Below are 17,790 nucleotides of genomic sequence, written 5' to 3'. Positions count from 1 at the left end.
AGTCTGTTGCAAACTTCAAATGGTCGCAGGCTGATGACCCATTATGGATTCGGGTCATAAACTACCTTTTGTGTGTGTGTGTGTGGGGGGGTCTATTGTAACTTCAAATGGATGCAGGTTGATGGCTGCCTGTACTGAAATCCCATGGCTGTGTGTTTGTGTGGGTGTCTCTCTCCAGCTGTGCCTGAGTTTTTGGCTGAAAGGGGAGACCGATCCAAACTCAGCCACTCTCACTTAAGTTGGGAGGGGAAGATGCCAGAGACCCCAACAGGAGGGACCAGGAATAATGAAACCCCCTTTGTGGGTGGAAGGAGCTGAATGCTCACAAATGTACATGGAGGAATTGGCAGCATGAAACCGGCACAACGGCCTTTTTCCTAGTTTGTCTTGACCTTCCGTGCAGTCCAGTACTGGACCTTCTTCCCAAAGAGCCTTGAATCCATAAAGGGAAAGAGCCCCCATAAGACTTGAGAAGCATCAGGGAACCAGGGGTCTGGATCAAGGTGCTCACAGAGGGCCCTGCTCTGTGCTTGGAGGGGGCAGGAAAATGCCAGAAGCCCCCTGAAGTAGCCAATAGGAGCCGGGCAGATCCCAGCTTCTGAGCACACCAGCCACTACATCATAAAGGATATTTCTATGGGAACAAGAGAGGAAGGATCACTTCCAAACAAACACAGCTAGGAAATTATGCTGGGTTGGACTGCGGATGAGATGCCATTTCGTGGAGGACAGAGGAGCAAGACAATTAACCAACGTTCAGGGCAAGTGATGACTTAAGGTAGGACTCATTTAGTGAAGCTAATAATGAATCCCACAAAAACATTGTGTTAAACTGAGACTGTTTGAAGTGATATCTTTATGGAAAATAGAGTAATTGGTTCCAGATTGGTAGAAATAAGCAAGGAAAGTATTTAACGCAGGGGTAGGCAACCTTGGCTCTTTTATGACTCGTGGACTTCAACTCCCAGAATTCCTGAGCCAGCCTGACTCAGCTTGGAAACCTCTCCCTTTCCCCTCAGCATGGCTGGCTCAGGAATTCTGGGAGTTGAAGTCCACGAGTCATAAAAGAGCCAAGGTTGCCTACCCCTGATTTAATGTAACATGGTATATGAACAATAATATCACAGCAAATGAATAACAAAAATATCCATAAAAGAATTTAAATGTAATTTAAATTTAAAAGATCCCAAGCTTTATTTAGTAACACTTGTGCCAGGAAGTTGTTTTTTTCTTCACTTTACCACAATTATGGCCCGCTTTGTTTTTTGAAACTATTTCAGGATAAAACGTTTTCTATGCTACAAAGATTTCTAGGCTTTCTCTCTGTGGGGACTGAAAGATGTACGACAACCATTGTCTCATTTCAAGGAACAAATTTTCCACACACCAAGCTCTGATGCAGTTTGTCACCCGGAAAGAGTGTCCAGTAGTCCGAGCACCTGGAGGGTTTCTCTTCAGGACATTTTTACCTGCAGACCCAGGTAGACACTCCAGGAAAATATTTCCCAGACACCAAATGGACAATTTCTTTCTCTTGTGGATCCTTTCGGGGTCTCCAGAGGTCCCAGTGAAATCAGTATTTTGCAACTTTCTAAGCATTTATACAACAGACCCCCTTTTGTGAATGATCCAGGGTTTCATTACAGGTAGTCCTCAACTTACAGCAAGCATTGATGGCCCATAAACCAGTTCTGGATATTGTTGTCATGGTTCCGAAAGAAATAACTTTTCAAAGAACTTTGAGGCTTAATTACCTTAAAGAATCCTTTAATAAATTACATGATTCGGCACGAACAAAGGAAAGCCAAGAACTAAAACACCCCCACCCTAGCTCTCGTGACAGAGCACAACTCCCTCCTTTCACAGTCATCAATCATATGCTCCAATTAATTTAAAGTGTGAATCGTGCCCCCCCTCTATTCTCTGTTATTACGCTCTGCTGTTGCTTTGACCTTGGCTATGCTATGCTAAGATGTTATTATTCACAGGCATTCCTCCCCACTCATATGGCCAGCAATGTCTGCTTTAACTCTTAAAGTGATATGTAGGCTAAATAAGATATGCTTGCTTCTTCACATATGTCGATCAAGAACATCCAATGTTAGCAGACTTGACAATTGTAAAATGTTGCCCCCCCCCCAAGTTATGAGCGCTTGGCAACAAGTTCCATCATTTTGCAGCCATCGGATCAGAATTTGCCATTTATTTTTTTTTTTTTGCAGAAAATACAAATTTGGAAAAATGGCTTTATACTTAGGACTGCTTATTGCTTATTGCCCACAAAAATTCATAAAATCTGATCCGGTCAAATGGGTGCCACAACGTACGACTGTATAAAGCGATGACTGGGAATCTGTTTCAAAAGGCAATCGTAAATCGAGCATTAGCTTTGCAAAACATAATCTACATTCCCCAACACTTTTCTTTTTCACTCTGGTAAGTTATCAATGCTGCTGCTTTGTCAGCCAAACCTCCTTACACTCCCCACACGTACGCATTTTTGCTTGATTGTGTACTCTCTGATTGTATTTTACGCAATGTGACTAGGAAACAAACAATTGTAGGATTTCCCTTCTGTCACTGTGTGAACGTTAAGATGTGATTTTTGAAAAAAAAAAATGTTTCCCTCATTCTTCACAACTGAAGGGGTTTATCTTTGCTATGGACTTCCTGATGCCTTTTTAGCTGAGATTTACAATGAAACGTTTTCTCACACTCTGCACACTTGTAAGGCGACTCCCAACACTCTTATAACTCATTGTCTAAAGATTCTTAAGAACAGTCAGGTGTGTCTTTTGAAAAAAAATGTTTCTCACATTCTTCACAATTGAAGAGATTTATCTCTGCTATGGACCTTATGATGCACTTGTGACACTGGTTTCCTGATTGTGAAGGTTTCCCCACACCAAAAAACTGTAGGATTTCCCGTCTGGGACTGTGTGAAGTTCCTGGTGAATTATAAGATGTGACGTTTCAAAAAATGTTTTCCACATTCTTCACAACTGAAGGAGTTTATCTCTACTATGGACTTCCTGATGCCTTTTTAGCTGAGATTTACAATGAAACGATTTCTCACACTCTGCACACTTGTAAGGCGACTCCCCTGTGTGACTTCTGGTGTGCTTGCGAAGTGATGAAGTTTGGGCAAAACATTTCTCACACTCTGGACATTTATATGGTTTCTCTCCAGTGTGGATTCGCTGATGTCTCACAAGAGTACCTTTTTGAGAAAAACATTTATCGCACTCCGAGCATTTATGGGGCTTCTCACCTGTATGGATTCGGCTGTGGTTTCTAAGGTAATATGAATGAACAAATGCTCTCCCACAGTCTAAACATTTGTAATTTCTTTCCCCTGTGTGAATTTTTACATGACTCCGAAGGGTTGGTGCGGTACAAAAGAATTGTCCACATTCGAAGCATTGATATGGCTTCTCCCCTGTGTGGGTTTTATGATGTCTCCAAAGTACTTCCTTATAAGCAAACAATTTCCCACATTCTAGGCATCTGTACGGCTTCTCTCCTGTGTGGAGCCTCTGATGTTTTACAAGGTGTTGTTTTTGGGAAAAGCATTTCCCACACTCCCCACATTTGAATGGCTTCTCTCCTGTGTGGATTCTCTCATGAAGCTGAAGCTCTCTTTGTGTAACAAAACCTTTCCCACATTCCCCACATTGATAGGGTTTCTCTCCTTTGTGCCTCTTCTGGTGTTCCCGAAGTTCAGAAGAATTGATAAATCGTCTCTCACATTCTGGGCATTCATAGGGTCTTTCGCCAGTGTGACGTCTCTGATGTTGGACCAGATTTGATTTCAAGGTAAAACATTTCCCGCATTCGAGGCACTTTTCATTTTTCTCTCCTCTGTGTGTTTTCTCATGACCCCATAGACCTGAACTCTGGATGAAACATTTCCCACACTCAAAGCATTTGTAAGGTTTTATTCCTGCATGAACCTTCTCGTGGCGCCAAAGATATGAATTCCGAGAAAAGCTCTTCCCACATTCCCAACACGTGTAAGGTTTCTCCCCTGTGTGAATTCTCTCGTGGTTTCTGAGGGTGGCTTTGTCACGGGAAAAAACCCCACATTCCAGACATTGAAAAGGTTTCTCTCCAGTGTGGATTTTCTGATGTGTAAGAAGGTTTGACTTTTGACCAAAGTGTAAGTCACATTCCTCACATTTATAGGGCTTTAGACTGGGGGGGCATCTGAGATCTTTGGCACCTTTTCCAAAAAAGGATTTCTCGCCCTCCAAACCTTCACTGGATCCGCTTCCCACATGGACCTTCCTGTGGGTCAAAAGGAGGGACCAGTGAGCAAAGGACTTCCCACACTCTGAGCATTCATGGGTTCTTTCTTGGTTTTCCGGAGTGCTGCTTGTGTCTGACGGGGGATCCAAGAGTTTCCCGCCCTCCATGAGTTCTGGCGACTGCTGCCTTGCGCTGATTTTCTCTTATCTGTTGATAGTTGACTTGCAGGTGAATCTTTGTTCACAATCTTTTATCTGCTGTTAGAATGAAAAAGAAATCGAGAATAATATTTCCTTGTGAGACATGTAGAGAATGACAAAATCTCAGCCTTGGAAGGGACCTTGAAGGTCTTCCAGTCCCACCCTCTGCCCAGGGTTGGGTCCTCAGTACACCCAGGAGAAAGTGATGGATCCCCTACATCTGTAGGAGAGATGTCCTCAACTTAGATATCCTCAACTTAGGGACTGGAATTTCGGTTGTTCAGTGAAGCAGTGGTTAGGTGAGGACCCACCTGAGCGTTGCACTCTTCAACCGTAAACCCATACTCCCGATTGTAATCATTAAGTTATCTTGAGGGTTCTTAAGTGGGGGGAGGCCCAGGCAATGTTCGTGGGGGGATTCCGGGAGGGGGGGGAGGGTCTGCAGACCAGGCACAGGCTATCCATAAATTGGGGGTCTACTAAAGTGGGATGCACTTTATGTGGTTTCTCTCCAGTGTGGGTTCGCTGATGTCTCACAAGAGTAATGATGTCTCACCCCATAGAAGCCTGAGCCTGGCCATCCAAAGCAGCCCTGATTGACAGCCATGCTGGGTCTGCGTCTGAAGTGGAAGCCTGGGGCCTTCAGCAGTTTCAGCCAGCTGCCACTGACCCCAGGACTGGACTTCAGCTCAGTGCCACCATTGCTACTGAAAAATGAGGCCTTAATCCCAAGACGGGAGGCCTTTGCAGCCTTGTGCCATTCTCCAAGCTGCATGATCCATACCGTTTCCAAGCAACATGTCCCAAAGCATCTCTAACCTTCTTCAGGACCCCCTCAACTCACCCATGACCTCTGCCAGCACTCACATGGCCTCTCCTGCCCACTTCAGACAACCCCAGATTCCTTACCTGAGACTTTTGTCTGCTTAACGACCCGTGAAATTGCTCACCAACCAGGCCCAGGACTGCAATGTTTGAGCAAAGCAGCCAAGTCACATCTCAATGACCGCTTCACGCAACGACCAAGAATCCGGTCCGAATTGTGGTAAGTAAGTCCAGAATGAACTATAGGAATCAGGAAAAAATTAAGGCATCACATAAGAGAAGGAAAGAAGAGAGTTGAGGCTAGTGTAACCAAGCCACCCATTTCTGATTCCCTTTTCTTTCTTCCTTCTCCTGATTTTGCACTTATGAGCTCCATCCCGTCACGACTACTTGATCCTGACTTCCACGTGAAATGTTTTGTATATTTTATAAAATACTACATGAAGGAAAAAAAATGGATCCAGGAAACTACAGACCAATCGGCCTAACATCAGTAACTGGGAATATCCTGGAAAAGATAATCTAACAATGGATCTGAGAAAGCATAGAAAGAAACAAAGCTATTACTAGAAGTCAACATGGGTTTGTCAAAAACAGATCAGGGGCGAAAAAACTTATTACATTCTTTGACCAAGTGACAGAATTAATGGAACAGCAAAATCTAATCAGTAAAACCCAAATCCTCCCACCTTTTTTTTAGTCATCAAGTTTTTGACACCTTGCTAAGCACTGGTGGTACTCAAATATTGTCATGTCCTAAAAGTGGTACAATCTGTGAAAAGGTTGAAAAGCCCTGGGCTAGTGTAACCAAGCCACCCATTTCTGATTCCCTTTTCTTTCTTCCTTCTCCTGATTTTGCACTTATGAGCTCCATCCCATCATGACTACTTGATCCTCGTGAAATATTTTACATATTTTATAAAATCCTACAAGAAGGAAAAATGTGATCGATCCACTGTGGTTTCTGCTGATCAGGATGTCTTAGGAGGTGTAGCGAGTTGTTGTTGTTTTCTTCTCCTCTAGCAAATTGTATTTGTGGAAGTGCCGATGGCCAAATCTACCAACAAGTTAAAGGGACACCCACCGATTCAGGACTTACAGTGGAGGTCATCCTGCAACGTCTAGAAGCCATATAGCACATCCACAAACACAACCAAAAGTATGGATCAGGTATGTAGACATGACACCTTCACCATAATAAAAAAGCACCCATGAGAGAACACCCAAAGAACCATCAACAACATTTTTAAAGAAATCCAATTTATTAGAGAAGAAGAAAACAACTCAGATCAGCATGGATTAACTCCAAGGTCAGACTAACAATCAAGTAAGCAATATCCCGATCAAGACACTGCCAAAGAGCCATCAGTGATCAGCCCAACCAAAGAATCCCTAAGATCAGGGGTCTTCAAACTTGGCCCTTGTTATGTGCTCCTGGCTACTTATCTTGGTGACCAGAGGCAAGCTCGCCTGACCAATATTTATTTTATTTATTTATTATTTAAATTTATATACCGCCCTATCTCCCTTACGGGACTCAGGGCGGTGAACAGGCAATAATAAAAATCACAATAAATATTGCTTAAAAATAATCAGCCAAGACACAGTGAAGATCTTTTGTTTCGTTTACTGCACTAAGCAGGGAGAGATGCTATCAAAGCTTGGTTCTCTCCGAAGTTTCAACCCAAAATATTCCTTTTTTTTATACAACCCTGTCCCGGCCGCCACATCCCTCCTCTTTCCCCATTGGCTGAGGTACTAGGAGGTTACACTCTTTCCGACCGCCTCCTACATATTTCCTGCTACATACTAAATCATACATCACATGTACATTAAAATTAAGAGATAATTTATGCAAGGTGTGTCAGTTAATATTAATCAACTAATTGCACATGCTCAGTTGCCTGAGTTCTGGCCCCCCTTTTTTATGACTTCCTAGAAATATAGGTTCTTTCCTGTTTTGCTAGTTATCTTCAATTACAGATGTTTTCTTTTTTCCTTTCCCACTCTTAAGACCCAGCTATTTTTGCCTACATATTTCCTTTACATCCTTTCTTTATGTTAACCTTTCCTCTTTCCCACCATAGCTTCTCTACTCAGTAAATTTTCACTGCAACAAATTCAATTTTAAATTTCTCTTTCGATATTAAATTTTGAAGACATTGACTTCTATCAAATCCCCCTTTAATTTTTATTACACTGAAAGGTCTTCATTATCATGCTTAGAAAATCTTATAACCATTCACTGTATAATTTCTTCTCTTCCTAAGGCTTTCCTAAAAGTTTTTCCTACAGCTTTGGTTAAAGTAGATGCACATAGAGGAATAATTGCAAGCATGCACAACACATAAGTCCTACAAATATTTGTTTTAGCCATCTAAAATTGAGAAGCCAATTAGTTAACCAACTCCAATCACTCCACATATTTTCATACTTTTGTTCAGGAGCTTTAGCCACTTTCTTGATTCCTTTCGCAATATCCATTTCTGCTTCATGATTGTCATCTACCTTTAAATCACCTAAATATGAGCCAGCAGTGTGCTACAGCTGCCAAAAAGGCCAACACAGTGCTAGGCTGCATTAACAGAGGGATAGACTCAAGATCACGTGAAGTGTTAATACCACTTTACAAGGCCTTGGTAAGGCCACACTTGGAATACTGCATCCAGTTTTGGTCACCACGATGTAAAAAAGATTTTGAGACTCTAGAAAGAGTACAGAGAAGAGCAACAAAGATGATTAGGGGACTGGAGGCTAAAGCATATAAGGAACGGCTGCTGGAATTGGGTATGTCTAGTTTGACGAAGAGAAGGACGAGGGGGGACATGATAGCAGTGTTCCAATATCTCAGGGGCTGCCCCAAAGAAGAGGGAGTCAAGCTATTCTCCAAAGCGCCTGAGGGCAGGACAAGAAACAACAGATGGAAACTAACCAAAGAGAGAAGCAACCTAGAACTAAGGAAAAATGTCTTGACAGAACAATTAACCAGTGGAACAACCTGCCTCCAGAAGCGGTGAATGCTCCAAAACTGTAGGTTTTTAAGAAGAGACTGGACAGCCTTTTGTCCGAAATGGTATAGGGTTTCCTGCCTGAGCAGGGGGTTGGACTAGATGACCTCCAAGGTCCCTTCCAACTTAAAAATAATCCATCACTCCATCGCCCCCCTATCGCCCCCTTTTCGTTCCATCGCCCCCCTGAAAAATGAAATCGCCCCCTGGGGGGCGGTACCGCCCAGGTTAAGAACCACTGGACTAGATGACCTTCAAGGTCCCTTCCAACTTTATTATTATTATTACTTCTATCAATTGGTACAATTATGAAATGCAGCCTTTTGGCCATCACCTTGTTTTATGACCTGCTCACAAGGCCAGCCTTAAAACTTTCTGGGTCCTTTGAAAAAGATCCACCAAGAAGGGGCCGCCCCATCACAGCCTCTTCAGGGCAAAACAAGGAAAATATAAAAGTTTAGAAATTCTACTCAGCTGTTCAAAGTAGAAGCAAAGGAAACATTAGCATAAAAACGAAGGAGTTCGTTGTCGGCCTTTTATACTGAGCTCAGAGAAAGAGGATCTCTTGGGGGTTAAGAAGAAATGAACTCAAATTTAGTTAATTTAGACTTTTTCATCCCCCCTTCCCCCCCCCGAACCTTCCCCCTCCCCATTGCAAAAAGATCACAGGGGTGTTCATACCAGATTACAAATCTCAACAAACGTTTTAAAGCTCAATAGACTCTTATTTTTTTCAAATGCACGTGCGGGATATGCATGCTCAGAGACCCCGTGGTCTGACGGACCGAAGAGAGAACCTCTGGAGCAAAAGCCCCGAAGTTCCTTGTAACACCACCCGGATCCACCCCGGGATCCTGGGCCGGGCGAGGAGGGGGCAGATCCAGCCCGGGGAGGGAGGGACCCCCTTTGCCCCCCTGGAGGGAAGGGAGGGATCCACTCCCTGCAGGCGACGCCAGAGCCGAATCTCCCCAAGGAAAACCCGGCAAGCCGGAGAGGCGGATCCGCAGCTACCTTCCTCCTGGCGGGGGGGGGGGAAGCTCTCCTGGCGGGAGGGGCGCCCCAAAGGCCGGAGGGAGGAGAGCAGCCAGACCTGCCCCGAGCGGGATCCAGAAGCCTCTCCCGAGGGATCCAGCGCCGATCCTGCCAGGGCGAAGCGGCAAACGCCAAGGGAAGCGGAAATCCAGCGAGTGGGAGGGTGGAGGTGGGGCGGGGCTTCTGTTCTCTCGGGCTCCGCCCTCCCGCCCCGCCCCGCCCCTACCCAAAGCACATATCCAGCATACTTTCTTCCTCCTATATTCCTTACAACCACCCTGTGAGGTGGGGGCCAGATAGAGTGACTGACCCCAGCTGGCTTTCGTGGTCAAGTCACGATTTGAACTCAGGGTCTCTGGCTTTCTAGCCCAGTGCCTTAACCACTCATAAATCACTCTTCCCCCCAGTAACTTTGAATGGTCACTAAACAAACTGTCGTAAGTCGAGGACAACCTGTACTGCTTAGACCAGGGGTAGGCCAAACTGGCTCTCCCGGATTAGATAGGTGGAGTTGATTGGGATTAGATTTATGTATTTATGGTTAAAACCACAGCTGTACACACAGTTGCCATAACTGCACACATGAAAGCCTCACATTAACTGAATTTTGGGTCACGTGAAACACAACCTGGTGTCAATGTACAATTTACACTAAATTGAATATTGCACCACATTCTCACACATGTAATGCTGACTCTACCAGAAACACCAAGGAGTCAAGAGGGACGTGTTGTTTCTTCAATCCTACAAGAACTCTTGCTTGCTCCACAGTGGAGCTTTTATGAAGGATGCTTGAAGAAGGAGACTGGACTGGACACCTGCATTGTTCTGTGTGGGGATCCTGCCAAACACGCTGGACAAGGATCTAGGATCCAAGATACCTCAGCTCCAGAAAGGATTGTTTGCAGCTCAGGGTTGAACTGTCTTTGGTGTACTCTTATGAGCTTGGTTGTTTCCTTGCAGATGTTTCATTACCTAAGTAGGTAAAACGATCACTGCTAAGAATGTCACCTAGCACTGATAATGTTACCTAGTTGGGTAATGAAACGTCTGCAAGGAAACAGCCAAGTTCAGAGGACACCAAGGTCCCCACACCAACTCTGGCCAAAGAGCCCCTTGTTGTCTCAGTGCATCGACCTTCTCATCCCTCCATCAGTTGAGAGGGAACCTCATCCATTCCTGGACTGGATTGAGGCTGTCAATCAAAGAAGGGATCTCCTAGGGAGCATTAAGCCTTGGCTTTCTGCAGCCTTCATCCATTCCACCTCCGTCTCCAACCCTCAGGGAGGAGGCTGGGAAAGGGCTTTGACCGTCGGTAAATAAAGGCAGCTTCTCTGCTGTGGACCTCTCGCCTGTGTTTCATCTCCCACGGTGGGAACCAACCACTCAGGGACACTTCAGAGTTCCTGTTGACTCAGCAATCTACAGCTGCCTTTCTTTGATAGATGCTGGAAGACTTTTTTGGTGTTGCTTCTTAACTGGATGGTAAATATTTTAACCCCTTGGGAGTTTTTAATTCAGATATCTTTATGTCTTAGAGTGGTCTGTAATAGCCACTGGTGTAGTGCTTGTGACCCTCCATCATGAGCACTTTAAAGTACACACACCCAGACACACACACACAAGGCTCACATTAAACCAATTTGGGGTTGTATGAAACGCAACATGACATCAATTTACAATTCACATTAAACTGATTATATAATTGAAAGTCGCCCTTCTTGTGACCTACGTTGTATGTCCTAAGTAAGATGTGGTTCATTTCATCACGAGTGTGTCAGGCACATATAAATAGCCACCAATGATCTGCCCTTAAGAGCAGGGGGTCCATCCCAATCCCCGAGGACATTTTTCCCAAAGTTCATCCAAAATCTACGTCTTTCAATTCAATCCTAAAGTCCGAAGTCTCCAGCGAGGGAGGGCGGAGTCAAAAGAATCGAGATGGCGGCTGTTTTGAAGGGCATCACACACACCGCTAAAAAGCAGCAGGACTTTGACTGCAGAGCATGGCACAATCTGACCCCCCCATCTTGACTTTTTTTGAACTCCCTGAAAACAGCCCTCTTGATGATGTTGAACAATAATTTTATTAAGGATTAGATTCACATATCAAAGCAAGAAACCTAATGCAAATATCTGTGTGTGAATATAGGAAAGAGAGGATGTGGGGAAAAAAAAAAACCCTGCAGAAAAGATAGTAGGAAAAATAATCTTTTGATCTTTATCCTCAGCCAACATATATTCAACATCAACTTTATCACTAAATAAGCATCCTAATTCCACCCTCCCCCCCATTTTCTCCTCTTTGAATCTTCAGTTGTCCTCACTGATCATCAAACGGCTAGTAAGAACTAAAAGAAATGCCTGGGTGCCTTGATTTAGGACTGTAAGCAATTTATGACTGGAAATCCATTCCAAATTGTGGCCATAACTTTAGGACTGCCTGTACTCTGCAAAACATTATACATACTCCCCACACATTTATAACACTTTTGTGTAATCATTCTGGCAAGTTACTAATGCAGCTTTCTGAGGAAAAAATCCTCACACCCCCAACACTCAAGTCCTTTTGCCTCATCAAACATTTGTAGGATTTCCCTTCTGGGACTGTGTGATGTTCCTAGTAAATGTTAAGATGTGACTGTTGAAAAACATTGTTCACAACTGAGGAGATTTATCTCTGCTATGGACTTTCTGGTGCATTTTTAGCTTTGATCTACATTGAAAATTTTTCTTGCACTCTGCACACTTATAAGGTTGCTCTCCTGTGTGACTTCTGGTGTGCGTGCGAAGTGTTGAAGAATGGGCAAAACATTTCCCACACTCCAGACATTTATATGGTTTTGCTCCCGTGTGGATTCTCTGATGTATCACAAGAGTATCTTTCCGTGAAAAACATTTATCACACTCTGAGCATTTGTGAGGTTTCTCTCCAGTATGGATTCGGCTGTGACTTATAAGGGAATATGAATAAGCAAATGCTCTCCCACAGTCGAAACATTTGTAGTTTTTTTCCCCTGTGTGAATTTTTGCATGACTTCTAAGGGCTGATGCGGTGCTATAAAATCTTCCACATTCGTTGCACTGATATGGCTTCTCCCCTCTGTGGGTTTTATGATGGCTCCAAAGGTTCCCCTGGTGTCCAAAACTTTTCCCACATTCTAGGCATCTGTACGGCTTCTCTCCTGTGTGGAACCTCTGATGGCTTCCAAGGTTTTGTTTTTGGGAAAAGCATTTTCCACACTCCCCACATCTGTATGGCTTCTCCCCCGTGTGGATTCTCTGATGAATCTGAAGATGGGCTGGCGAAATAAAACTTTTCCCACATTCCATACATTTATAGGATAATTCCCCTTTGTGCCATTTCTGGTGTCTCTGAAGTTCATAACAATCCACAAATCGTCTCTCACATTCTGGGCATTCATAGGGTCTCTCTCCAGTGTGACGTCTCTGATGTTGAAGCAGATTTGATTTCGTGGAAAAATATTTACCACATTCAAGGCACTTTTCTTTTTTCTCCTCTCTGTGTGTTTTCTCATGACTCCATAGACCTGAACTCCGGGCGAAACATTTTCCACACTCAAAGCATTTGTAAGGTTTTATTCCCGTATGAATCTTCTCATGGGCCCAAAGACTTGCGTTCTGAGAAAAGCTCTTCCCACATTGCCAACACTTGTAAGGTTTCTCCCCTGTGTGAATCCTCTCATGGTTTCTGAGACTGGATTTTTCACGGAAAAAATTCCCACATTCCAGACACTGAAAAGCTTTCTCTGCAGTGTGGATTTTCTGATGTCTAAGAAGGCGTGACTTTCGACCAAAGGATAAGTTGCATTCCTCACATTTATAGGGGTTTTGGGTAGGGGGGCTTTTGGGATCTTTGGTTTCTTTTACAGAAAAGGATTTCTCATCCTCCAAACTTTGACTGGAGCCGCTTCCCACATGGACCTTCCTGTGGGTCAAAAGGAGGGAGTAGTGAGCAAAGGATTTCTCACACTCTGAGCATTCATGGGTTCTTTCATGGTTTTCCGGAGTGCTGCCTGTGTGTGACGGGGGATCCAAGAGTTTCCCAGGCTCCATGCTTTCTGGCGCTGGGTGCCTTGGGATGAATTTCTACTATCTGTTGATAGATGGCTTGCAGGTAAATCTTTGGTCACAATCTTTTATCCAGTGTTAGAAAGAAAAAGAAAAGGAGAATATTATTTCCTTTTGAGAAATCACAAAATCTTAACCATGAAGGTCTTCCAGTCCCACCCTCTGCTCAGGACAGGATGTGCAGTACACATGGGACAAAATCTCCAGTGATGGAGCCCCCACATCTCTAGGAGGGATGTCCTCAATTTACGACCACAGTTGGACTGGAATTTCGGTCCTTCACTGAAGCAGTGGTTAGGTGAGGGGTCACGTGACCACTTCTCTCCACGAGTGTAATCCCACACACTGGTTGCAATCAGTAAGTAACCTTGGGGGTTCCTAAGTGGAGGGAGGCCTAGGCAATGGTTGTGGGGGGTGCCTCGGGGATGGGGATGGTCCTGGGGATCAGGTACAGGTTACCCATGAGTTGGGGGATGCTGAAGTGGGATGTAAAGCTGCTCCCCCTCTAAAAGTCTGCGCTGTCTCAGCCTGGCTATGCAAAAACAATCCTGATGGACAGCAATGCTGGGCTGGCCTGGGCCTTAAGTGGAGGCCTGGGGCCCTCAGCCGTTTCAGCCAGCTGCCGCTGACCCCAGGACTGGACTTCAGCCCAGTGTCACCATTGCTACTGAGAAATGCCTTAATCCCAAGACCAGAGGCCTTTGCAGCCTTGCGCCATTCTCCAAGCCGTGTGTTCCATACTGTTGCTAAGCAACGTGTCCCAAAGCATCTCTAAGCTTCTTCAGGACCCCCTCAACTCGCACATGCCCTGTGCCAGCATTCACATGGCCTCTCCTGCCCACTTCAGACAACACCAGATTCCTTACCTGACACTTTGTCTGCTTAACGACCCGTGAAATTGCTCACCAACCAGGCCCAGGAGTGCAGGATTGCAACGTTTGAGCAAAGCAGCCAAGTCACATCTCAATGACCGCTTCACGCAACGACCAAGAATCCGGTCCGAATTGTGGTAAGTAAATCCAGAATGAACTATAGGAATCAGGAAAAAATTAAGGCATCACATAAGTGAAGGAAAGAGACTTCAGGCTAGTGCAGTGATGGCGAACCTTTTAGAGACCCAATGCCCAAACTGCAACCCAAAACCCACTTATTTATCAATGGGTGCCGGGTGGGCGTGGCCTCAGTGGTCATGGCAGACTGGGTGGGCGGGGCCAGGATGGCGGGGGCCAGTCCCTCACCATCTCTGGGGCACGGCACATGTGCCCACAGAGAGGGCTCTGAGTGCCGCCTCTGGCATGCGTGCCATAGGCTCGCCACCACTGGGCTAGTGTAACCAAGCCACCCATTTCTGATTCCCTTTTCTTTCTTCCTTCTTCTGATTTTGCACTTATCAGCTCCATCCTATTATGACTACTTGGTCCTGAAATATTTTGTATATTTTATAAAATACTACAAGAAGGAAAGAGACTTCAGTCTAGTGCAGGGGTAGGTAACTTTGGCTCTTTTATGACTTGTGGACTTCAACTCCCAGAATTCCTGAGCCAGCCATGCTAGAGCAGGGCTTTTCAACCGGTGGTACGCTACCACTTGTGGTACTTTGCCACATGGCAGGTGGTATGGGATTGCTAGCCAAGTGTAGCAGGGGAGGCCAATGAGCTGAAGCTACCCAAGGCTGAGGGAGAGGCAACTGCAGCTGCAGGACTGTCTGGGCTCGGCAGAAGCCCCAGGAGCTGGCAGGGCTCCAGCTGATTGGCGCTTCCCAAAGCAGCTCAGGTGAGGGGAAGAGAAGTGGTTTGGGCAGGGGAAGGGGAAAGGTTTAATCCCTTTAAACAAATGTAATTAGTTTTACCCCCTTTAACTGAGTCTGTCTGTGGCTTTTAGAAAGTTTCCTTTGAAGCTAAACTGGCTTAATTTAAAGCAGTGGTTCTCAACCTTTTTAATGCCGCGAACCCCAACCGGTCGTAAGTTGAGGATTAAACTGGTCGTAAGTCGAGGACTAAACCAGTCGTAAGTCGAGGACTAAACCGGTTGTAAATCGAGGACTACCCAACTGGTCGTAAGTCGAGGACTTTCCCTGCCCGGGAGCGCCACGCATGCGTGGTTCCGCCCCCTGCGCCGGCTGAGGCGTAGCTGGCAAGCGGCAGAGACGGAGCAGGCCGACCACCAGCTGGCCCAGCCCAAGGGAGGTAAGGCACCCGCTGGAAAAGGGGAAAAAAATGGCGGACAGCCTTGCTTGGCGACCCCTGTGAAATGGTCAATCAACCCTAAATGGGGTCGCGACCCATAGGTTGAGAACCGCTGATTTAAAGCTAAAGCTTTTCCTAATTGCCGGAGCCTTTCAGTCTAGAATTGCAACATTGTGACAAGTGACACACCTGAGGCAATTTAAAGAGAGAGAAAAAAAGACTTGGAGTTTGTGTTTCTTTATTTTCTTGCTTTGCAATTGATTCCTGTGTCTTTAAGGGTACAGGGAAGGGATTGGGGTGTGTGTGCATTCTTACTACACTGTGGAAGAGCTCAGAAGGGCCAACCAGCTAGCTCAGGAGTCTACAAATTTAGCAACTTTAAGACCTGTGGACTTCGACTCCCAGAATTCCTCAAGCAGCCATGAGGGCTGAGGAATTCTGGGAGTTGAAGTCCACAAGTCTTAAAACTGCCAGGTTTGAAGGCCCCTCAACTACCTGGTAGTGCTGCATATTAATAAATATGGATAAATTCATCATACATTTGCCAATGCAAAGGGAAAGGAAATTTTAATTATATAGGCCATAGCAAATATTTCTTTTTAATTCGGTTTTAAATTAGGTATTTATTGTAGCATTGGTTTTATAAGGCTGTCAGCCGCCCTGAGTCCGGTAAGGAGAAGGGCGGGATATAAATCGAATAAATAAATAAATTCAGCAAAGGAACAGCCACCGAAGAAATTAAAACTGGTACTTTTTTTTTTTACTTTTTTTCTAGTTTGTAATATTTTATTAGATTATAGAATAAAATACAAAAATACAAAAGCAAATAGTAGGAGACAGTGGGGAGGAAAAAGGGGGGAAAAAGTGAGGGGGAGAAGGGAAAAAGAACATACCGTATTTTCCGGCATATAAGACGACTTTCTAAACCCTGAAAATCTTCTCAAAAGTCGGGGGTCGTCTTATACGCCCAGTCATCTTATACGCCGGAAAATACATGTATTCAGGCAGGCTTCCAGAGTTCGGCTGGCAGGATGCAGGTAACCCCTCCCCCCGTCCTGCCGCCTCCCACCGCACCGTGCCGCTCCGCGTCCCGCGCCTCCGTGTCTCAAGCCTCTGTGGCACAGAACTGCTGGCATTATGCTTGGGCGGAAGACTTTTTCTTTTACAGATGGGGCGGGTGGGCCTGACATTTGCGCGCAGGCAGGAGCCCGCCCGCCGAGCCACCGCTTCCCCATCGCCCTCCACGCCAGCCGTCTCCGTCTCCAGACCTCCCAGCTGACGGGCGCAGGTCGGGGGTCGCCAGCTGACAGGCGCAGGAGTTCGGCGCTGCAGCGGCCTCCCCTTCGCCCTCCACACCGGCCAAAGCGTTGCCTGATGTTCCAGCTGACGGGCGCAGGTCCGGGGGTCGCCGCGGCGGCACCTACCTCCTGCGCCCGTCAGCTGGCGATTCCCGGACCTGCACCCGTCAGCTGGAACGTCAGGCAACGCTTTGGCCGGTGCGGAGGGCGAAGGGGAGGCCACTGCAGCGCCGAACTCCTGCGCCTGTCAGCTGGCGACCCCCGGACCTGCGCCCATCAGCTGGGAGGTCTGGAGACGGAGACGGCTGGCGTGGAGGGCGATGGGGAAGCGGTGGCTCGGCGGGCAGGGTCCTGCCTGCGCGCAAATCTCAGGCCCACCCGCCCCATCTGTAAAAGAAAAAGTCTTCCACCCAAGCATAACCTTTAAGGATTTTAAGGATCTTTGAGAGGGAGAGAGAAATAGAGGGAGAGAAAAAGGGAAAGAGAAATAGAGAGAGGGAGAGAGAAAGAGGGAGAGAGGGAGAGAGAGAGAGAGAGAGAGAGAAGGAGGGAGAGGGAGAGAGAAAGGGAGAGAGGGAGAGAGAAAAAGAAAGGGAGACAGGGAGAGAAAGGGAGAGAGAGAGAGAGAGAGAGGGAGGGAGAAAGAAAGAGAGAGGGAAAGAGAAAGGGAGAAAGAAAGAGAGGGAGAGAGAGAAAGAAAGAAGGAAAGAGATTAAATTAGTAACATGGCTGTTCAGGGAATCTGGTTTCCCCACTAACTTTCCTTGTCACAAGGTTGCAAAAGGTGATCACATGACCCTGGAACAATGTGACCATCATAAATAAGAATCGGTTGCCAAGCATCCAAATGTAAATTACATGACCCTGGGGATGCTGCAGTGGTCATAAGTGTGAAAAATGG

At 45.8% G+C, this 17,790-nt stretch overlaps 1 protein-coding gene across 1 annotated transcript in view; it reads right to left on the bottom strand.

Moving 5' to 3' along the window:
- The window catches only part of LOC107289456 (zinc finger protein 208-like), a gene marked incomplete at its 3' end in the record, with an annotated part of 23,419 nt that extends 10,029 nt beyond the window's left edge, over positions 1–13,390 (bottom strand). Inside the window, exons 1-2 of the mRNA XM_029284544.1 lie at positions 12,005–13,390; positions 3,004–4,040 (exon numbers count right to left, since the gene is read on the bottom strand). Of these exons, the coding sequence (XP_029140377.1) occupies positions 3,004–4,040; positions 12,005–13,390 (2,423 nt within the window). The remainder of the gene's footprint in view (positions 1–3,003; positions 4,041–12,004) is intronic.
- Between the last annotated feature and the right edge of the window lie 4,400 nt (positions 13,391–17,790).

This window comes from Protobothrops mucrosquamatus, unplaced genomic scaffold (genome assembly GCF_001527695.2).
Source record: "Protobothrops mucrosquamatus isolate PMUCROS unplaced genomic scaffold, P.Mucros_1.0 scaffold703, whole genome shotgun sequence".
NCBI classification, from domain to species: Eukaryota; Metazoa; Chordata; class Lepidosauria; order Squamata; family Viperidae; genus Protobothrops; species Protobothrops mucrosquamatus.
The sequence above is the reverse complement of the archived record's forward strand: the minus strand, read 5'-3'. Positions and strand labels throughout refer to the sequence as shown.